We start from the raw sequence: 24,176 nt of genomic DNA, 5'->3' as shown, positions 1-24,176 counted from the left end.
AAGTTTGGATGGGAGCTCTCAAATAGATTTTAGATTTCATGAGGGGTATGAGGTCAAATTGTTTTTGAAATTGAGGACACTTAGGAAAGTGAAGGAACATTTCATACATATATACAGACACACACACAAAGCAACACTCATAGTAACCTCCCCAAATTTCCAAGAAGCATTTGGATAGGCAGTTATTATTCATCTTTCTGATAAGATCTTCCCATTAAATTTCCCCCTTTTTCCTTCTGCCCCTCTCTTGCATCTTTACAATGGTAAAAAAAAAAAAAAAGCATTATGGAAAGCTTTAGAGGAGGATAGTTTCTTTCCATTCTAATCTACTTCCTCTGTATTACATCCTCCTCCATTTTCTTTGCTGTCTGTCCAGGAATTATGCTACAAAGATATGGCTGAAACATTAATAAGACCTAACTTAAAAGTGAGACCAACTTAATGAGAGAAACAACCAGCTCCAACAGTTGGTTTTGACCCTGTAAAGAGGGCAAGGAAGTACTGCAGGATATGGAGACTTTTAGAACGGATTGTGTAACTGAGAGAAGCTAAAATAACAAAAGGCATGCGGGGAGAGAAACAGCAACTTGAATTAGATGTGTGATATCTCTAGATCCCTCACCAGTGTCTCAGTGGGCGTAGGCAGGGCTAGTTGCTGGTGAAGCCAGGCATTGAAAAGTGGAATCAAAGTTATGGTCACAGCGAGTGCTGAGAGCCAGGAATGAACTGAAGAGTCATTTAGAAGGATGGGTGGGGGGGCTTCCCTGTTGGCTCAGTGGTAAAAATCTGTCCACCAACACAAGAGACTCAAGTTTGATCCCTGATCCAGGAAGATCCCACATGCCTCAGAGCGATTCAGCCCATTGGCCACAGCTACTGAGCCTGTGCTCTAGAGCTGGGGAACCACAACTATGGAGCCCACGTGCTGCAACTGTTGAAGCTCAGTGCCCTCAAGCCTGTGCTCCGCAACAAAAGAAGCCACTGCAGCAAGAAAGTTGTGCAATGCAGAGTAGCCCCTGCTCACTGCAACTAGAGAAAAGCCTGAGCAACAAAGACCCAGCACAGCCAAAAATAAAGTGTTTGTTCCTCAGTCGTGTCCAACTCCTTGCATCATGGACTGTAGCCTGCCAGGCTCCTCTGTCCATGGAATTCTCCAGGCAAGAATACTGGAGTGGGTTGCCATTCCCTTCTCTAGAGGATCTTCCCCACCCAGGGATCAAACCCATGTCTCTTGCATCTCCTACATTGCGGGTGTATTCTTTACCACTGAGCCACCAGGGAAAACAAATAAATTTAAAAACTTGTTTAAAAAAAGAAGAAGAAGAAGAAGGATGGGTAGAGAGTAACATTGGATCCTAACCAGTGTCTGCAACAGAGAGACGAAATAGAGGGATGGGATATTTCTGTCAAGCTGGGATGATTCTGAGGCACCAATACACTGGGAAGAACCCATTTGTTTGATCATAAATGATCTGCATCATGATATGTGAATCTCAATGACTGTATCAAGCACAGGATTTTGATCCACTATGGAGTACAGACATCTGCAAAGTGTGTTCTTGGAAGTGTTTTGGGGCAACCTCAGGAGCTGGAGAGGGAAGATCCAGGGGATGGCATTCTTGGTCCTTTCCTCCTTACCCCTTATTCTCTAGATAGTCCTGCATTGAGAATAATGTCACATGAAAAAAGCTTGAAAACCACTGCTGTAAGATACTAAAATTATTAAAAACCACTGATCCAGAAGGGTAAACATTGTCAATATTTTGAAACTGACCTCATAAAACACAATCAGATTGTGTCCAATGTCTAGCTGGAAGCTGATAGAGAATCTTTAAAAGTTTGCACAGAATTCTAAGAGACACTGTAGCTACTTCAAATCTTAAGTTTCACTTGAAAAGAAATTCTCAGAGATATTTCATGACATTAAAAGTACAAAATATTAGCAGCGGATCCAGGTTTAGCATGGGATATGACAATTCACCAAGGCATAGAAAGAATGCCCACTTCATAAGTCAGAAAAAACAGAAACTAGATATAACTTTGCAAACTGCAAATGTGTGTTGTTGTTCAGTTGCTAAATTGTGTTTGACTCTTTGCAGCGCCATGGACTGTAGCATACCAGGCTCTCTTGTACTTCACTATCTCCTGGAGTTTGCTCAAATTTATGTCCCTTGAGTTGGTGATACTATTAACCATCTCATCCTCCACCATCCTCGTCTCCTTTTGCCTCCAATCTTTCCCAGCATCAGGGTCTTTTCCAATGAATTGACTCTTCACACCAGGTGGCCAAAGTATTGGAGCTTCAGCTTCAGCATCAGTCCTTCCAATGAATATTCAGGGTTGATTTCCTTTAGGATTGACTGGTTTGATCTTGCAGCCCAGGGGACTCTCAAGAGTCTTCTCCAGTCCCACAATTCACAAGCATCAATTCTTTGGCACTCAACCTTCTTTGTGGTCTAACTTGCACATCCATACATGACTACTGGAAAAAACAGAGCTTTGACTACACAGACCTTTGTTAGTAAAATGATGTCTCTGCTTTTTAACACATTGTCTAAGTTTGTTGTAGGTTTCTTTTCAAGGAGCAAGCATCTTTTAATTTCATGGCTGTAGTCACCATATGCAATGATTGCTTCCCTGGTGGCTCAGTGGTTATGAATCTGCCTGGAAAGCAAAAGATGCATACAGGAGACTGAAGTTTGATCTCTGGGTTGGGAAGATCCCCTGGAGAAGGAAATGGCAACCCCACTCCTGTATTCTTGCCTGAAAATTCCATGGCCGGAGAAGCCTAGCAGGCTACAGTCCATGAGGTCGCAAAAGAGTCAACCACAACTTAACGACTAAACAATCCCAAGGCATTTAAAATTATAGTACACCAAATAAACATTAGTTTTGTTCCCCCTTCATTTTTCTTTCCTATAGTTATAACTGCTAGTCAGAGAGATTTTAATGTTTTGATAAAAATGTTTTACAGATCACAAACAATCGTAATTTTCCTCATTGATAATTAAGAGTGCTTTGCATGGTTTCAGCATTTTTTATGGTGCAGTCATTTATCATGGCTTCACAATACGCGGTCCTTCACAGCAAGGACAGCCTGTTTACATGCCCATTTTAATAATAAACATTTGTTTGTTATTCTTTGTCAAGAGAAGAATGAATACAAGAAACCATAAGCCAAACAATTATAAAAAGATAAATTGTTCTCATAACAGTAGATAGACAGTTTAACTGTGTGTTCCAAGATGAAAGAATTGTCTATTGTTAAGAAGGAAAAATAGCTTCACAGACTTGATTCTCATTTCTTAGGAAACGAAATCTCTAGATGGGCCTACTAATTATAAGAAGAAAAGGCATTTATAGCATTAAAACATTTTTATTATAGAAAAAACACATAACTCAAAAGTGAGGGTATATAATAATCTCCCTCGTTCAGCTTAAATAATAATCAATATTTTGCCAATTTTCTTAATTATTCTCCTCTCCACCTTTGGTCTGGAGTATTAGAAAGCAAATCCCAGGAGTTGTATTACTTTTACTGGTAAATACTTCACTGTGCATCTTTAATAAGAAATGGCATTTTTAGAGAATATTGTACTCAGTCACTCAGTCATGTCCAACCCAATGGGCTGGAGCCCACCAGGCTCTTCTGTCGTTGGGATTTCACAGGCAAGAATACCAGGGTGGGTTGCCATTTCCTCCTCCAGGGGATGGGACACCACTGAACAACTGAACAACTGAACAACAACAACTCAAGGGGATCTTCTCTACCCAGGGGTGGAATCCACGTCTCCTGCTTTGGCAAGCAGATTCTTTACGACTGCGCCACCTGGAAAGCCCTGACAGAGAACTCAGCACAGTGCAATTGTCTGTGAAACGCAATGAAACGAGCAATAATCCCTGAATATCATCTGGTACTGACTACATTCAGATATATATATATAGACTCCATAATCAGTCCATATTTGGGTTTTCCAAATTGCCTCAAAAATGCCTTTTTACATATGGCTCTGTTAAGTTGAAATCCATACAGGGTCCACATATTATACTTGGTTGTTACATATTAATATCTAATATCTCTAGTAATCTGCAATAGTTCTTTCTTCTTTTTTTCCCTTGCCACTAATTTATTGAAGAAAATAGACCACCTGTCATATAAAAGGTCCCACATCCCATTTCCTTTAATTCCTTTCATTTGTCCTGTTTCTTGTATTTCCTGCAAGTGTGCAGGTAGATCTACAAACCTGATATTCAGGTTTGTTTTTCCTTTTGTTCTCTGGTAACAAGAATACTGCAGAGCAGATGTTGGGCTCCTTCCAGTGCATTGTATCAGGAGGCACCCATGGTCTGCTTGACCCACTTTTAATGAATCTTGATTCCTACAGACATTAACTAATTGGTTATTAGTTTCATCCTATAATACCTATATAATGGTTTTGAAATAACTATACAAGAGGACTACTAACCATAGAACTATGGAAAGCAGTTTAAGAAAATTACTCAGTTCTTTTTGCTTTGAAGATGTATATATCCTACCTGGTATTTTCATTAAAATAATATTTTTTTGTTATTTAAAATAATAGTTGTTTGTGTTGATGGTCATCTTTTCTTTCTTTGCTATAATTATGCTTTTTCAATTATTTTTAACATTACATGATGGCAAAATCAGAGCAATAAAATGAGGAGTATTCAGGGAAGTACTGCTTCCTTTCCAGCCTCTTTATCTACTGTATTCCATCCATTTCTCTAGGTAACCAATTTTAGTAGCTTTTAGTGTATCTCCCCACTGTTATTTTTGAAAAAAATGTGAGCAAGTACACTGTATCCCCCTTCCCTTTTACTTCTTACACCGAAGTATCAGACTGCATATAGCCTTCTATTCTTGCTGGCAGAGAGAGCACTTTGTTACCAAACTTTAAATGAAAGATACGGACTTAAAAAAAATCTTACTGATACAACAAACGAAGCTTAACTATGAAAAGGAAATTTGGGGTTTTAATACTTTGGGAGAAGCACACAGACCTTGTTCCCCAAACAAGATAACCATATCCTATATCCTTGCTGGTTTACAAAAGTATTCATTTTCTTGTGAGAGTGGGTGGATTACTATTTCCTGAGCAGGCATTAAGATAAGTGTCACTGTAATCTGGAAGGAATAAAAATTTAAAAAAATACAAATAATGAAGATATGCAGATATGCATATGAAGATATGGAGATGATACCCCTTTAATGGCAGAAAGTGAAGAGGAACTAAAGAGCCTATTGATAAAGGTGAAAGAGGAGAGTGAAAAAGCTGGCTTAAAACTCAACATTCAAAAAACAAAGATCATGGCATCCGGTCCTATCACTTCATGGCAAATAGATAAGGAAAATGTGGAAACTGTCAGATTTCAATTTCTTGGGCTCCAAAATCAACGCGGATAGTGACTGCAGCCACGAAATTAAAAGATGCTTGCTCCTTAGAAGAATAGCTATGACAAATCTAGACAGTGTATTAAAAAGCAGAGACATCAGTTTGCCAACAAAGGTCCTCCTACTCAAAGCTATGGTTTTGTCAGTAGTCATGTATGGATGTGAGAGTTGGATCATAAAGAAGGCTGAGCAGTAAAGAATTGATTCTTTCAAACTGTGGTGCTGGAGAAGACTCTTGAGGGTCCTTTGGACTACAAGGAGATCAAACCAGTCAATCCTAAAGGAAATCAACCCTGAATATTCATTGGAAGTACTGGTGCTGAAGCTCCAATACTTTGGGCACTTGATGCAAACAACCGACTCATTGTAAAAGACCCTGATGCTGGGAAAGATTGAAGGCAAGAGGAGAAGGGGGCGACAGAGGATGAGATGGTTGGATGGCATCACTGACCCAATGGACATGACTTTGAGCAAACTCAGGGAGATGGTGAAGGACAGGGAAGCCAGGCGTGCTGCAGTCCACTGGGTCGCAAAGAGTCGGACATGACTTAGCAACTGAACAACAACAACAAATGAAGATATGAAACTAGATTCATACTGTTTACTTTAGGATAAGTTTAAGTGTAAAGTTAAGTAATAGTAGCTAATGATATGGCATAATGTATGTTTTTCTGCTATGTATGGCATTTGAGACTTCTAAAGAACATCTTTGTAAGGTTTTAATTTCATTTAAGTTGTTTCAAGGAGTTTCAGTTCAGTTCAGTTTAGTTCAGTTCAGTCGCTTAGTCATGTCTGACTCTTTGCAACCCCATGAACCACAGCATGCCAGGCCTCCCTGTCCATTTCCAACTCCCGGAGTCTACCCAAACCTATGCCCATTGAGTTGATGATGCCATTCAAGGAGTTTACCTAATAAAATTTGCAATAGATATTTACATGTTTAACAAAAATGGATTTTTCCAAGTGGTACTGAATTAAATATGTTTATTAAACATAGCTCTAAAATACAAAAAGTAGTCACTGTTTCCTTCCATGTACAAAAGCCCCTTGAGCATTAAATAGTCTTTCAATAATGCTGAGGTCAAAAAATAAAACTACTCATCATGAGAAATCTAACATTTTATGTCATGCCATGATACCTATGTTAGACCCTGCTCACTTCTTCATTAAAGGCATGGTTTCTTTTTTACTATTATTGTTTTTACTATTAACTTTTATAGCCTATGAAAAATAAATATTTTAGAACTGGGAGGGATTTAAATTAATTCACTCCACCCTGTCTTATTCTGTTCAGGATGCTGTAATGAAAATATCATAGACAGAGTGGTTATAAACAAGAGAAATTTATTTCTAACAGTTCTGGAGGCCGGGAAGTCCAAGATCAAGGTACTGGTAGATTTGATGTCTTGAGAGCCTGCTTCCTGGTTGATATACTGCCATCTTCTTGTTATAATCTTACATGGCAGAAGGGGAGACTGAACTCTCTGGGGTCTCTTCTCTAAAGACACACTTCTTATTCATGAGAGCTCCACCCTTATGACCCAATCATATCCCAAAAGCCCCACTTCTAAATACCATCCATTATATTGGGGATTAGGTTTCAGCATATGAATTCTGGAGAACATAAACATTCAATCATGTAACATGCCAGGCTGGATGAATCCCAACCTGGAATCAAGATTGCAGGGAGAAATATCAACAACCCAGATGTGCAGATGATACCACTCTAATGACAGAAAGTGAAGAGAACTAAAGAACCTCTTGATAAGGGTGAAAGAGAAGAGTCCATATAGTCAAAGCTATGGTTTTTCCAGTAGTCATACCGATGTGAGAGTTGGACCATAAAGAAAGCTGAGCAATGAAGAATTGATGCTTCTGAACTGTGGTGCTGGAGAAGACTCTTGAAGAGTCCTGGACTGCAAGGAAATCAAACCAGTCAATCCTAAAGGAAATCAACTCTGAATATTCATTGGAAGGATTGATGCTGACGCTGAAACTCCAATACTTTGGCCATCTGGGGTGAAAAACTGACTCATTGGAAAAGACCCTGATGCTGGGAAAGACTGAAAGAAAAAAGAAAAGAAGGCAAGATGGTGGGATAGCATCACTGACTCAATGGACATGAATTTGAGCAAACTCTATGAGACAGTGAAGGATAGGGAAGCCTAGTGTGCTGCTAGTGGTAAAGAACCTACCTGTCAATGCAGGAGACATAAGAGACAGGGGTTCAATCCCTGGGTTGGGAAGATCTCCTGGAGGAGGGCATGGCAACCCACTCCAGTAGTCTTGCCTGGAGAGTCCCATGGACAGAGGAGCCTGGCAGGCTCCAGAGCATGGGGTTACAAAGAGTCAGATACGACTGAAGCGACTGAGCACACACGCAAATAAAGTAAGTGTCTTACAAAGTTTAAAATTAATGGGACCAATCACTACTGACATTAAACAGCCATGAATTTGGTATGTTTGTAAGCTAGAATTAATGATTTGTAATGGCATTTCATTATCCTTTCATTTATTTCAAAATTTCCCCATAAAATTAATTAATTGATTAAAAAATAAAATTTCCCCAGTTCTCAGCAGCCTGGGATACAAGTAAGAGTACTGATTTGGCTCTCGGCCTTAGCGCCATCTTTTGAGAAACCTCTGCGCCATGAGAGCGAAGTGGAGGAAGAAGCGAATGCACAGGCTGAAGTGTGAAAGAAGAAAGATGAGGCAGAGGTCCAAGTAAACCTGTACACCCATGGAAGCCACAGAAGCAGAGACAAGGGAAGCCAGAGGCCAGGGACGCTGGTACAAATTGTGGACTGCATGCCTACTATCTAGAACTTCTCAATGGATCTGGAACATCTATGGCCATTCTGATCGCCTTGACCACCTTTGAGAGACCTACCTTGCTCATATCAAAGCCGTCCCTTTTGATCCTTTGCCCTGGACCTGTGATAACTATGGACTAGTTCTCTTCTCAGTTGTGGCTGAATGTAACGTGTACAATAAATCATCTCTTTTGCTGTCTTAGCTGAAGAAAAAAAAAAAAAAGAGTACTGATTTGATGTTGTAGTTTAGTCATTAAGACACGTCTGACTCTTTTTGCAACTGCATGGACTGTAGCCCACCAGACTCCTCTGTCTATGGGATTTACCAGGCAAGAATACTGAAGTGGGTTGCTATTTCCTTCTCCAGGGGATCTTCCCGACCCAGGGATCAAACCCATGCCCGCATTACTAAGCCACCAGGGAAGCTCAACATCTCATTGCTAACAGTATTGATATCCCAAATTTCACTGCTTCCAGCCCCTATCTGGGTAACACAGAGGTTGGTTTTTCCTTAAAATTCCAATCAGTTGCTCCTGGGAATCCCAAAGCTGTTCTGTGTGAATTCAAGAATTCCAAGATTGTTTCTGTCCCAAACCTGTGAAACCATCTAAAGGTGGAGTCATAGTACTGCTATTCTTGACTTCCTAAGAGCTTTGGTGTCTAACTTGAGGTGGAGCTTCAGGCTCCTTTAACCACAAATCCTTGTGATGCCAAAATAGCACTCCTTTCACTGGATTCCTTGCTCTACTCAAACCATACCTGGTGGTCACACTGTTCAAAAGAGATAACTTTTATAACTTTTCTGAAGATGTCTAGTAAGTCAAACCTGTACTTTGAGTCTAAGGCCACATTTATTTACATGCCCCCCAAATATTACCACCGTCTAGCAAGGACTTAAAACCTTCCATTCATTTTCCCACCAGTTTTGAAATAAAGCGCTTCTTGATAAAACTTTATTTTGAGGGTCTGCATTATTTCAAAACCTGGCATAATGTAAGATTTTGGTAGGTAATACTTTTATATCACATGATTTCCTACTTTCAAAATTTAAAGTCCCATGAAATTTGATGGCACTGTGCTGTGTGTGCTGTACGGAAGTGGGGGAAATGCCTTGCCTTATTTTGTGTTGTACACCTCATAAGAGCAAGTTTTTGGATTTTGCTGTAGTCTCTTCTCCATAAGGCTCAGACCCACAATCCATGGGGCTGAGACAGATGTCATGCAGCTCCCCCTGCACCAACCCCGAAACTCTGATTTTACTCCTCTGGATTCCTTTCCCGCATGAAGATCAGAATTTAGTAAAGAAAGACTTCGATAACTTACGTTCTCCCCTCACCACAGACAATTTACTTGTAATGCCCACTAAAAGCAAGAATTTTCAAATGTCACTGAACATGAGGCAGAATATCAGGGGGCACACAGGCCTTTCTTATATGCCTAAAATTGACTTCATGATTAACATGTGCATGCTGTATCTATTAACTTATCAAAGCATTTACAGCAATGAGCAAATGAGAAAAATGCTTGACTTAGAAAAGTAGAATTCTGAATTCTGGGAAGTTGGTATGTATTTGAACCAAATTTATCTCTACACTCAATAGATAAGACCATGATAGTCCCTTGGACTGCAAAGAGATCAAACTAGTCAATCCTAAAGGAAATCAACCCTGAATATTCATTGGAAGGACTCATGCTGAAGCTGCAAAACTTTGGTCACCTGATGCAAAGAGCTGACTCACTGGAAAAGACCCTGATGCTGGGAAAGATTGAAGGCAACAGGAGAAGGGGCCAGCGGAAGATGAGATGGTTGGACAGCATCATTGACTCAGTGGACATGAATCTGAGCAAATTCCAGGAGATAGTGAAGGATAGGGAAGCCTGGCATGCTGCAGTCCATGCAGTTGCAAAGAATTGGCCATGACTTAGTGAGTAACTCAACTGAATTCCATCACCTCCACTAGCTTTGTTCGTAGTGATGCTTTCTAAGGCCCACTTGACTTCACATTCCAGGATGTCTAGCTCTAGGTGAGTGATCACACCATCGTGATTATCTGGGTCATGAAGATCTTTTTTGTACAGTCCTTCTGTGTATTCTTGCCACCTCTTCTTAATATCTTCTGCTTCTGTTCGGTCCATACCATTTCTGTCCTTTATCGAACACATCTTTGCATGGAATGTTCCCTTGGTATCTCTAATTTTCTTGAAGAGATCTCTAGTCTTTCCCATTCTGTGGTTTTCCTCTATTTCTTTGCATTGATCACTGAGGAAGGCTTTCTTATCTCTCTTTGCTATTCTTTGGAACTCTGCATTCAAATGGGTAGCTTTCTTTTTCTTCTTTGCTTTTGGTGTCTCTTCTTTTCACAGCTATTTGTAAGGCCTCCTCGGACAACCATTTTGCCTTTTTGTATTTCTTTTCCATGGGGATGGTCATGAGCCCTGTCTCCTGTATAATGTCATGAATCTCCATCCATAGTTCATCAAGCACTCTATCAGATCTAGTCCCTTAAATCTATTTCTCACTTCCACTGTATAGTCATAAGGGATTTGATTTAGGTCATACCTGAATGGTCTAGTGGTTTTCTGTTTCTTCAATTTCAGTCTTAATTTGTCAATAAGGAGTTCACATCTGAGCCACAGTCAGCTCCTGGTCTTGTTTTTGCTGACTGTATAGAGCTTCTCCATCTTTGGCTGCAAAGAATATAATCAATCTGATTTCGGTGTTGACCATCTGGTGATGTCCATGTGTAGTCTTCTCTTGTGTTGTTGGAAGAGGGTGTATGCTATGACTAGTGCGTTTTCTTGGCAAAATTCTATTAGCCTTTGCCCTGCTTCACTCTGTACTCCAAGGCCAAATTTGCCTGTTACTTCAGGTGTTTCTTGACTTCCTACTTTTGCATTCCAGTCCCCTATAATGAAAAGGACATCTTTATTGGGTGTTAGTTTTAAAAGGTCTTGTAGGTCTTCATAGAACCGTTCAACTTCACCTTCTTCAGCGCTACTCGTTGGGGCATAGACTTGGATTACAGTGATACTGAACGGTTTGCCTTGGAAACAAACAGAGATCGTTCTGTCATTTTTGAGACTGCATCCAAGTACTGCATTTCAGACTCTTTTGTTCACCATGATGGCTACTCCATTTATTCTAAGGGATTCCTGCCCACAGTAGTGGATATAATGGTCATCTGAGTTAAATTCACCCATTCCTGTCCATTTTAGTTTGCTGATTCCTAGAATGTTGACATTCACTTTTGCCATCTCCTGTTTGACCACTTCCAATTTGCCTTGATTCATGGACCTTACATTCCAGGTTCCTATGCAATATGGCTCTTTATAGCATCGGACCTTGCTTCTATCACGAGTCCCACCCACAACTGGGTATTGTTTTTGCTTTGGCTCCATCTCTTCATTCTTTCTGGAGTTATTTCCCCACTGATCTCCAGTAGCATATTGGGCAACTACCGACCTGGGGAGTTCCTCTCTCAGTATCCTATCATTTAGTCTTTTCATACTGTTCATGGGGTTCTCAAGGCAAGAATACTGAAGTGGTTTGCCATTCCCTTCTCCAGTGGACCACATTCTGTCAGACCACTTCACCAGGACCCATCCGTCTTGGGTGGCCCCATGTGGCACGGCTTGGTTTCACTAAGTTAGACAAGGCTGTGATCCACGTGATCAGATTGGCTAGTTTTCTGTGATTATGGTTTCAGTGTATCTACCCTCTGATGCCCTCTTGCAACACCTACTGTCTTACTTGGGTTTCTCTTACCTTGGACGTGGGGTATCTCTTTACGGCTGCTCCTTACCTTGGACTGGGGGGTATCTCCTCATGGCTGCCCCTCCTGACCTTGAACGGTGGAGTAGCTCCTCTTGGTCCTCCTGCGCCTGTGCAGCCGCCGCTCCTTAGACGTAGGGTAGCTCCTCTAGGCCGCAGCCCCTGACCTCGGATGTGGGGTAACTCCTCTCGGCAGCCACCCCTGACCTTGGGCGAGGGGTAGTTCCTCACAGCCACGCTTCTGCACGGTTTGTCACAGTGATGGTGTAATCACTCACCTAGAGCCAGACATCCTGGAATGTGAAGTCAAGTGGGCCTTAGAAAGCATCACTGTGAACAAAGCTAGTGGAGGTGATGGAATTCCAGTTGAGCTACTTCAAATCCTGAAAGATGATGCTGTGAAGGTGCTGCACTCAATATGCCAGCAAATTTGGAAAACTCCGCAGTGGCCACAGGACTGGAAAAGGTCAGTTTTCAGTACAATCCCAAAGAAAGTCAATGCCAAAGAATGCTCAAACTACCACACAATTGCACTCATCTCACGTGCTAGTAAAGTAATGCTCAAAATTCTCCAAGCCAGGCTTCAGCAATACATGAACCATGAATTTCCAGATGTTCAAGCTGGTTTTAGAAAAGGCAGAGGAACCAGATATCAAATTGCCAACATCTGCTGGATCATTGAAAAAGCAAGAGAGTTCCAGAAAATCATTTATTTCTGCTTTATTGATTATAGCAAAACCTTTGACTGTGTGGCTCACAATAAACTGTGGAAAATTCTGAAAGAGATGGGAATACCAGACCACCTGACCTGCCTCTTGAGAAACCTATATGCAGGTCAGGAAGCAACAGTTAGAACTGGACATGGAACAACAGACTGGTTCCAAATAGGAAAAGGAGTATGTCAAGGCTGTATATTGTTACCCTACTTGTTTAACTTATATGCAGAGTACATCATGAGAAACACTGGGCTGGAAGAAGCACAAGCTAGAATCAAGATTGCTGGGAGAATATCAATAACCTCAGATATGCAGATGATACCACCCTTATGGCAGAAAGTGAAGAGGAACTAAAAAAGCCTCTTGATGAAAGTGAAAGAGGAGAGTGAAAAAGTTGGCTTAAAGCTCAACATTCAGAAAACTACGGTCATGGCATCTGGTCCCATCACTTCATGGGAAATAGATGGGGAAACAGTGGAAACAGTGTCAGACTTTATTTTTTTGGGCTCCAAAATCACTGCAGAAGGTGATTGCAGCCATGAAATTAAAAGACGCTTACTCCTTGGAAGGAAAGTTATGACCAAACTAGATAGTGTATTAAAAAGCAGAGACAGGGGACTTCCCTGGTGGTCCAGTGGCTAAGACTCCTCACTCCGAATGCAGGGGGCCTGGGTTCGATCCCTGGTGGGGAACTAGATCCCACATGCCACAGCTGAAAGATCCTACGTGCCCCAACTGAGACCTGGTGTGGCCACATAAATAAATACAAAAAATTTAAAAATAAATAAATAAATAAATAAAAAGCAGAGACATAACATTGCCCACAAAGGTCTGTCTAGTCAAGGCTATGGTTTTTTTCAGTGGTTATGTATGGATGTGAGAGTTGGACTGTGAAGAAAGCTGAGAGCCAAAAAATTGATGCTTTTGAACTGTGGTGTTGGAGAAGACTCTTGAGAGTCCCTTGGACTGCAAGGAGATCCAACCAGTCCATCCTAAAGGAGATCAGTCCTGGGTATTCATTGGAAGACCTGATGCTGAAGCTGAAACTCCAATACTTTGGCCATCTCATGTGAAGAGTTGACTCATTGGAAAAGACCCTGATGCTGGGAGGGAATGGGGGCAGGAGGAGAAGGGGAAGACAGAGGCTGAGATGGTTGGATGGCATCACCAACTCAATGGACATAAGTTTGAGTAAACTCCGGGAGTTGGTGATGGACAGGGAGGCCTGGCGTGTTGCGATTCCTGGGGTCGCAAAGAGTAGGACATGACTGAGTGACTGAACTGACTGACTGAACTGATCTTCTAGAAGTCTGTTCCTATCTCCCTAGGCCTAATTCTACTTTCCAGATGCAATCACTGCTCTCATTCTCTTGTATATCTTCCAGAGGTAGCCTGTGCATTCCATTTATTTCTAATGCTTGTTATTTCATGTCTTTCTTCATTTTAGGTGACTCCAGAATTAATGATAAAAGCATGTAATTTTTATAATGGGCGTTTACTGAAGACCCACTTTTAGTAAGAACATGAGTTTTATATATTATTCCCTCCTCTTTGTGTTCTTATTCTAGAGATTCTCCACATGAAGAACAATTCACTTTTGGCCAGTTGTACTGATTTTATCTATTTAATCTTGTTTTCACCATTTTATATTATATATTTCTTTTATACTTATTCAGCTTTTACTTAGTTAAAAGATAGTCTTTGCTTCTTCAAGATACCACTTTGTCTTTTTTAAAATAGAACTTCAAAACTGAAAGTACAGGTCTATAATCCCCTTATCTGAAATCCTTGGAGACAGACATATTTGGAAATCTAGATTCCCTTTCTTAAAAAATTTTTTAAAAAGGAAATCTCTGTACACACTGTGTATTATATAACATCTTCAGTTGTGTCTGAGATGGCACACTGGAACCAAACATATCTGAACACATTAGTATTTCTACAATAAAACGTATTTGTATATTCTTGCTAAGGGAAATGAAGAAATACTATGAACTGTTATGTGTCAGATTCTGAGAAGTTTTGATGCAAAATATAGGTCAGGTCTAGCTTTGCCTCTAAATAGGTTATGGGAGAAGAAAAAAAAAACAAAAAAGAGTTTCAATTTCAGAGCTTTGGGGGCTTTAGAAATGTATACAAGGGAAATGCAAGCTTCAAGAAAATGCAAGGACTGACTGTAAATAAAACAATGCAAATAATTTAACAGCTTTCTTGAAGCTGTGGTTTTTGAGGAGGTAAAGGAGGCCCAGTATATTACTTCTCTCTCTGTTTATTTACTAATGTATTACTGTAACTTCAAAATATTATATTCCTGTATTTTCTGCTTATAGCACATGGAAAGAGATAGCAATACCTCTTACAAATGAAGACGAAGTTCTGGCTGAAAAAATGGAAGCAGCAATAGTATATGACAATTTCAGACTTAAAAAACATGTATTACATCACTGGCACTCTTATGTGAAAAATAGAAAAGAACAACTTAGAGGTAAATCCTTATACAGTAACAATTGGTTTTTGTTTTCATGGATCCAAAGTTTCAACAAACTTAACAGTTAAACATAATTTTTACTAGAGAATTTATTATTTTTATGTCTATAATACTGTCATGAAATGTAAAGTCACTAATTTAAAGTATTTAATGAGATTTGTCTCAAAGAGTTTTAGTGTAATAGAAAGCAGGCATATTCAAAATAAAATTCTATATCTATTTGTGTGATATATATACAAGGTTCAATATAAATAGGGAGCTACTATTAACTTTTTTTTACAAAATAAAGAGTTGGGATAGAAAGGTAGATGGACAGTTAGATATCAAAATTGTTTTTTATAAAGAGCTCTTTATTCTTTATATTTCATTTAATGAATTTCTGAGAAAACTTAAAGAAAAACAATTTTCTTTTACTTAAACCCTTGATAGTTGTAATGAGCGGACAGTGCATGTATGTGCTCTTTAGAGCAGGAATAGAGATTTCATGCAGCTAACTACATATTGACCTGTTTATGGCTGCTGCGAATCAGTAAATCCTTTCCTCTTGATTGGCTCCTATTGGTACCTCAGAGTAGACTCTGATGATTTTAACATAAGGGTGGTGGTGGTGGTTTAGTCGCTAAGTTGTGTCTGACTCTTGCAACCCCATGGACTGTAGCCCACCAGGCTCTTCTGTCCATGGATTTTCCAGGCAAGAGTATTGGGGTGGATTGCCATTTCCTTCTCCAGGGGATCTTCCCAACCCAGGAATCGAACCCAGGTCTCCTACATTGCAGGCAGATTCTTTACCGACTAAGCTAGGTAGTGGGTCTTTATTTCTGAAAGGAAGCAATTAGCTATAGTTAAGAATGGTGTCCCCAAGGCCTGCCTTAATCATCCTCCTTCCTGGCTTGGCCCCTATGCTTGAGCTTTGGACCTCTGCTTACATATATATATATATATGTATATATATGGCAATCTATTTAATCACAGGGTATATAAAAGTACTATCTCATGACTCTATTTCTATGAATAAATCTGGAAGTTCTGGTTTTATAAAGAACAGATTTGTTAAAAAGGAAATGCTATATAACTTGGCATTTTGCTACATCTATAATATCTTAATTTATAAGGGCAAAGGTGATGTTTACAAGTTAATGAAGTCTCAGCAGTACTATATATTGCTGTCAAAAGTAATCAATTTCAGATGCAATTAAAATAAAAACTATCAGACACAGCATTGTTTCATATTATAAACCTGATAGAATATTAATTATAATACTGTGTAATTATATACAGTAATCTAATGCATTTTCTTCAGATGCACTATTGCGGATACAAAAGATGTTCCACTGCTACAAGATGATAATTACCCTAAATAAATGGAGGGATAGAGCAAGACATAAGTTTAGAAAGAGAGAAGATGAGCTGGTATGGCATATTGTAAACTTATTTTTTTTAGAAACTGAACTTTGCTGTTACATTGATGTTGTCTCAGATAACAATGCTATGTGTGGAAAACACTAACAACTTGAATATTATATACTTTTAGTGGGGTCCTTGTTCTTTTAATTTAATAATCTAAATGCCTCCTCACTTACCCAAAATATTTCCTAATAAATTTTGCTCTTTCATTTGAAGTTCAACATCAAGGAAAAATCTTCTTAACATTTCCCTTAAATTTGTTGATAAAGACACTAAGAATTTTGTTTAAGCAAGTGTTTAGGTGGAAATAAATGTTTAAAGTGGAAGAGAAATGGTTTGCTATGATTATAATAGAAATAAATGATAAAGACTAAATTTATTCTTTTCCAGATAAAATCTTAATACTAAATTATCTTTAAAACTATTAAATTTCTACACTTGAATCATTCTTAACTGGGACACCTATTAGAAATTAAAGCAGTCAAAACAGAGGATCCAAGCAAACTCCTCCAAACTTATAATAATAAAAACATCTCTAGTTTGCTTTAGCTATCAGTATAGTAGATTATAATTTAATGTTTTTTTAGAATATTCACAGTAACTACTAGGAACAGATACAGAGACATGCTGGAATTTTTGTAGTTACATTATTTAGTATGTAATGCTTTACTATTAGTCTGAAATATAAAGTCGGGATAAATAGAAAAGAGAAAAATAGGAAGAAATTAAACCCCGTTTTATGGTTCCTGGTGAAAAGGTAACTGCGTGACCAGGCTGCCATTTATATCCCCTTAAACTGAATGTCCCTGAGAGAAGGCAGAACTGTTCTCTTTAGCCATCCCCATATACTAAACATAATATTTTGTAGTAATTGATATATATATATAAATATATATGATAGTGTATATTATATATGACAGAGTAATAGTATCCTTAATATAAGTGAAAGTAGTGAAAGTGAAGTTGCTCAGTTGTGTCCAACTCTTTGCGACCCTATGGACTGTAGTATACCGGGCTCCTCTACCCATGGGATTTTCCAGGCAAGAATACTAGAGTAGACATGCGTTAAATAGTTAATTGAGTATTTTAAAAAACTGTTTTATTTTAGCTATGTGATTTCTTGGCCTAACAGCACTACTGCATTCACTAGGGTGGAGTGAGGATGAGGTGTCCGCTGGGAGGAGAGAGCCATGCGCCAGCTCTCCGTCGTGCGCTCTCCCTCAGGCTCCAATACGCACACATATTACAGCAAACGCGTGTGTGTGTGTGGGTACAGCACTTCTTTGCCCTGTAGGGTTTTTTCCTTGATTATGCACTTTAATGAATGTATTGAAAGTAAAAATGGGGATTTACTGTAATGATACATCAGGCAATTCTCCAAATTCTTTCCTTCTGACATTTTTTAAAGAAAAACATTTATATATGTATACATATATATATATATATATATTGTTTTTTTCCATTTTTGGCCATGCCACACGGTTTCTAGCATCTTAGGTTCCTCAACCAGGGACCTTAAACCCGGGCTCTTGAGAGTGAGAGGGTGAAGTCCTAACCATTGGACCAGAGAAGAAGTCCCCTGACTCTCCTCTTATAGCTCCAGGGTAACCCTTACCCTTCCATGCCCCAAGTATCAGTTCTGTCATTACCAGAACCTTGACTCTGTGGGTTTCAGCTTTCTCATTTCTACAAGAGAAGGCTGGACCACATCTTCAAGGTGACTGCCTATGCCAGTATTGTATGACAACTAGTGGAAATGATCTATAATGCTTTGGTGGTTCAGAGACTATTACATATGCTCTGGACAATGATAATTTATATAATGACAATGATGATAATGTTTATTTGGTGCTATCATTGTATCAAGCATTGTGCTTTATTATGTGTCATCTCATTTAGTCCTTACAACAATTCCATGGAACCTGTAAATTATTTTCATGGCAGATGCTAAAGCATGAACTTCAATTACAAAAATTCTCCAAGTTAAAATTCAAAACAAGGTCTAAAGAAGAACACGTTTTTCCTGAACAATTTGTGTCTGAAGGCTTTCTTGTAGGTGGGATTACTGAATTTGACATTTCACAGTTACCCAAAAGAGCAATATTACAGGTTCGTATGAATTCATGTCTTAACTAGTTGTTTTGATAATTTCTTAAAGGGTGGTTTTATGAACCTTGTATGAATGATGGAAACCATATTTTGAAGAAAAAATATTTTTTACAACTACCTTTGGGTTATCTCAGTTTTTGAAAGTCATCCATTTGGATGGCTGTAAATTGTTATAATAATCAAAAGTGGAGAAATTAAAGAAATAGTAAATAAGAATGAAAAAAATGTCCTTCTTTTCTTCCTTGTTCAAGAACATGTTGTCATTTAAGGTACAACAGATTTTAGATGCTTCACTGCATACCTTTTAATTTCTAATCCCTAATCCTTTAACCTTAGTGTTACACCTACACTCTGGAATGTAAATGGGGCTTGTCATAAAGCAACTTTCAGTTAGTTAAATATATTTATGCCTCTCATCTTTCTTCCTTAGATTGTGAGTTTATAAAAACAAGAATCATGTATCTATATCTTATAACTCATTGAATTGATCTCTGAAATGTAAACCATAATTCCAACTACTGGTTATATTCTGTCCTATTTTGATAAATATGTAATCCCTATTTTGTGGGACTACCTGATAAATGGTGGAAGAATTGTAAAATATCACCTTATTTTGGTTGATGGCAGATTTACATTATAAAATCCCATGTAGTAAACCCATCTTTCTAAATGTGGAACTGAGCTCAAGTTATTTTGGGGAACAAGATGTATACCTGTATATATATTTCATCTCGCACTTTATGTATAGCACAGAGTCAGAATGAGGACATTTTTGTCCACTGTTTCTTCTTTATAAATTGCCTGTTCACATCTTCTTTGTGTTTAAATTGGAATTCCTATAATTTTCTTACAGCTTATAAGAGAACCCTTTATATACTGGTAGTTTTCACCTTTTGTCTGGAATATATTTGAAATTTTTTTCCCCTACACTTAATGTGCTGTGCTTGGTTGCTCAGTCGGGTCAGACTGTTTGTGGCCCCTGTGGACTGTAGCCTGCCAGGCACCTCTGTCCATGGGGATTCTCCAGGCAAGAATACTGGAGTGCCATGCCCTCCTCCAAGGGATCTTCCCAATCCAGGGGTCGAACCCAGGTCTCCCGCACTGCAGACAGATGCTTTACCGTCTGAGCCACCAGGGAAGCCCTTAATGCCTACACTTCATGCTTGCTTTCAGTTTTGCCCATGGAGTCTGACCAGAGAAAATTTAAAGCTTTATGTAACAAAATCCATTACTATTGCCCTGATTATTTCTTTTTGTGTCATATTAATATGTCATTCTTAGCTATTTTTCTAAGCCATATCAAACTCCTTCCTAAAATTATGTAGCTGGTTTTTCTTTGAACTCCTATATGTTGACTGCTAATGTTTGCTTACATTGTAAGCACCTGAATTTTCAATTCATTTCAGATTATGCCTTAAAATATTTTTTATCACTTTACATATAAGAACCTAGCAAGAGTATGCTTTCATCTTCCTCTTCCTGTGCTTCATGCTATTATTTCCATGTACTTTATTTTTATGTATTTATAAACCCTACACTAGAGTTTATTTTTCCTTTAAAGAGTCAATTATATTTCATCCAATGTGTATTTTTAATGTTTAACAATCTCAAACAGGAAGGTTGCAAGTGCAATACAAAGTACTTTTTTTCCGAATGATTTGAGAGTAAGTTGTTGACATGATAACCTATGACCCCTAAATATCACTGGAGTTTTCACTATATACAAGGGCATCCTCTTGAAGTTAGCCATCAAAATCCTTGGATCTAATTTGGGTATCCCCAGTTGTCCCAATAATGCAAAAGGATGCAATCCAGAATCACACAAGAACAGCTGATTACCATGGCCATTTGTCTCCTTGAGTTTGCCTTTCTTTAATTTTCATTCCCTTGACATGAAAATCAGGCCAATTTTATTGTAGATCTCTTATTTTAACTTGTTCTGTTTTCTCCAGAATAGATTCAGGTTGTGAATTTTTATTAGAAATACCACAGACATTAGACTGTGCTCTTCTCACTACATGATACAGAATTTGGATTTGCCCAGGACTGGTGATTTCACAGGTGATTGCTTGTTTAAGGTGGTGTCTGCTTCTCCACTATTCAACTGCCCTCTTTGAAATGGATATGCATTTTGCGAGGAGGTGCTTTACAATTATGTAAATATTCCCATTCCTCATCAACCTTTCAGTTTATTTATATCTGTATGACTCATGGTTTTCTATTTTATTCAATGAGATATATAATCTGTTACCAACACTATTTATTTTGAAGCTCAAATTCTTCCAGATTCAGAAGTAGGAGTCCTTTCAAGTTGCCTTCTATGTCCCTTTGACACATAACTATTATCCTCTGAGCACTTCCCTACTTTATAGCACAGCATGATATCCCCAGATAGTTGGTACCAAAAACAGATTGATTATATGCAGCCGAAGATGGAGAAGCTCTATATAGTCAGGAAAAACAAGACCTGGAGCTGACTGTGGCTCAGATCCTGAGCTCCTTATTGCAAAATTCAGACTTGAAGAAAGTAGGGAAACCACTAGGCCATCCTCTTGTCTTGTTCAGGCTCTTATATCCCACAATGGCTGTCCCTCCTTAGGGACTTCCCCCTCATTCCTTGCAGACTCCAATACCCTACACGGTTCTTCCACAGGGACTAGTGCCCTCTCATTCTGCTTGTCTCCGTCTGTGCTGAGCAGATGTCCTCTTCTTGGGCTCCAGCATCCCACAGTGAGCCATGCTTCCTCATTTGTCTTCCTTTTTCCACTGAGGCTCTGATATTCTACTGTGGGCCATTCCCCCTTGGGGACATGGGGGAACTGTCTTTACCTGTTCCCCCAAGGGACACCCTCCTTACCTGTCTTGGTCTCCAAAACCCTGTGCAAGGAAGGCTGCTCCACTGAATGGATGCTCCCCAAGTTCTGATGCCTTGCTTTGGGCAAACAGAGCCCCCATGAGCCCCTCACCTTGGCACAGATGCTTCTTTCGCTTGGACCAATCTAATGGCTTAAGGATTGAACTGCGTTGAAAGAAGAAAGTGAAAGGGTAGTGGAAGGGATCTTTTAATGAAATTAAAGATACAGAAAAAAGTATTTTCTATTTTTCCACAAATTGATTGATTGTGGTGTTCTTTCTTCTAGTTTAGATTTGAGTTTTCATCTGGAACCATTTTTCTTCAGCATGAAGAACCTCCTTTAACATTTCTTGAAGCACATTTCTGTTGGTGCTTAATTTTCTTAGCTTGTATTTTCTCAACCTTTAAAAATTTCGTTCATTCCATTTAAAAGATGTCATTCTATTATCTTCTGTATCATTGTTTTAAATGAGAAGTCAATGGAATATTTTTCTTTATATGCATGTGTCTTTTTCCTTTCTTGTTGCTTTGAAGACTTTTATTTTTATTACTGAATATTCAGCAAGTTGATTTTGATATGCCTTGTAGTTTTCTTTGTGTTTGTCTTTCTTGGAATTCAGTGAACTCATAGATATATATGTTTATATTTTTCAGAAAATTTGGAAAGTTTTCAGCCATTATTTCTTCAAATATTTTTCATTCTTCTTTATCTTTCTGGGACTACACATACACATACATTAATTAATACATAATTAATTGCACATACATTAAACAACTTAGTATTTCCCCACATTTCACTGAGTTCCTTTTCCTTTTTTAAGACTTTTTTTCCTTCCTGTGCTTCATTTTGAATAGTATTTATTGTAATGTCTTCAAGTTCAGCACAGTAAATATGCAACTGTTTTTTAAAAAGTCATTAACTTCTGTTTAATTACTCATAAAATTAGCCCAAAAAGGCACCAATGATTTGTATAGTAGATGGCCTGCAACATACTGCTGAATTTTGGAAGTAGGATGAACTTACAATGTTTTAAAATTCTTACTAGCTTTCATTAACCTGCTTTTTCTTCAGCTACCTTAAAAGGGGAAAAATGCATCCAGTCAATCTTGAGTTTAGAAACTTTTCAGGAAGAGACAGAGAGGATGGCTGCAATAAACAATAACTTCCTCAGAATGTAGAGCAAGGAAATTTTTGATTATTAGTGACATTTGGCTAAGTTGCTTCAGTCGCGTCCGACTCTGTGCGACTCCATAGACGGCACGCATGCATTGGAGAAGGAAATGGCAACCCACTCCAGTATTCTTGCCTGGAGAATCCCAGGGACAGAGGAGCCTGGTGGGCTGCCATCTATGGGGTCACACAGAGTCGGATATGACTGAAGTGACTTAGCAGCAGGAGCAGCAGTGACATTTGGCTAGTTTTATAGTAGGGATTTTTAATTTTGTTTTTATTGTTGACTGCATAACTTCAAAATAATTAAACAGTGCTTGTTTAGGGGGGAAAAAAAAAGCAGTAGTGTCTAATCTGCTATTAAGCCATTCCCGTGATTTTTTTCACTATAGATGTTACATTCAGCTCTAGAAGTTATTTGGTTCATTAAAACATTTTTCTACTTTCTCTTTCATTTTTCTTTGAAATCCTTGAGCATTTTCATAATAGCTGTTTTAAAGAACTTGATTACCAGTTTTATTATCCCTGTAATTTCTCTATGTGTTTACGTTCTAAATTTTTCTCTTGGTTATGTGTTGTGTAAGATTTTCCTTCTTCTTTACAGATATTATAATTTTTTAATTATCATATGCTAGATGTTTAGTAAGTTACATTGTTGAGTGCCTATTTCCTTTAAGAAGCATTAACTTGGGTTTTGCAGTTAATTTACTTGAAGACAGGCTTCATCTTTTCTCAGCTTATATTTAAGCTTTGTTAAGGAAAGACTAGAATAACATATTTTTATGCTAGTTTATCCTTACTCTTATCAAGTGACCTTCCTGGATCTTTATTGAATGCCCTAAGTGTTCTGTGACATGTCTCTACTCTGATTTGTCTCAATTTGTAAATTTCCCAGTCCAGTATGAACTAGACTTGTACTGTTTACAGATTCCTGGTACATGCTTTGTCCCCAGGAGTGGTTTTCTTGTTCAGCCTCAAGGCATGTCCCCTGCACAGACACACTGTTTAAAATGCAGTCAAAGAGGCAAGGATCCCTATGCAGACTTTTTGAGCCCTCTTTTCTGTGTAACTTCCACTTTTCCAGCACTTTGCCAATAGATTCCAGCAACCTCAACATCTTGGAACCCCATTATCTATTTCCTTGACTTAGTGAGCCTGCCTGGCACTCTTTCTCTCACAAGCCACCAATAAATGCTTCTATGCAGAAAGCCTGGGCTATCATGGTTTTCTGAACCTGAATGGTATTTAACTTCAGTTGCTCCAAACAGTGCCCATGTATCCTTCCATGGGTCTCTTCCTTCCATTTCTTACAGAAACTTTTTAAGCTCTCATTTATGGACTAAATGTTTGTGTCCCTCCTTCTCCCCATTTCTATGCTGAAGCCCTCACTTCCAATGTGACTGTATTTGGAGACAGGGCCTGTGAAGAGACGATTA

At 38.7% G+C, this 24,176-nt stretch overlaps 1 protein-coding gene across 1 annotated transcript in view; it reads left to right on the top strand.

Moving 5' to 3' along the window:
* FBXL13 (F-box and leucine rich repeat protein 13) overlaps positions 1 to 24,176 on the top strand; it is a 203,791-nt gene that overhangs the window by 16,693 nt on the left and 162,922 nt on the right. Inside the window, exons 4-7 of the mRNA XM_043462331.1 lie at positions 14,162 to 14,229; positions 15,045 to 15,199; positions 16,503 to 16,612; positions 18,551 to 18,715. Of these exons, the coding sequence (XP_043318266.1) occupies positions 14,162 to 14,229; positions 15,045 to 15,199; positions 16,503 to 16,612; positions 18,551 to 18,715 (498 nt within the window). The remainder of the gene's footprint in view (positions 1 to 14,161; positions 14,230 to 15,044; positions 15,200 to 16,502; positions 16,613 to 18,550; positions 18,716 to 24,176) is intronic.

The sequence above is a fragment of the Cervus canadensis genome, chromosome 3, assembly GCF_019320065.1.
Source record: "Cervus canadensis isolate Bull #8, Minnesota chromosome 3, ASM1932006v1, whole genome shotgun sequence".
NCBI classification, from domain to species: Eukaryota; Metazoa; Chordata; class Mammalia; order Artiodactyla; family Cervidae; genus Cervus; species Cervus canadensis.
Note: the sequence above shows the minus strand (reverse complement) of the source record. Positions and strands in the feature narration are given on the sequence as shown.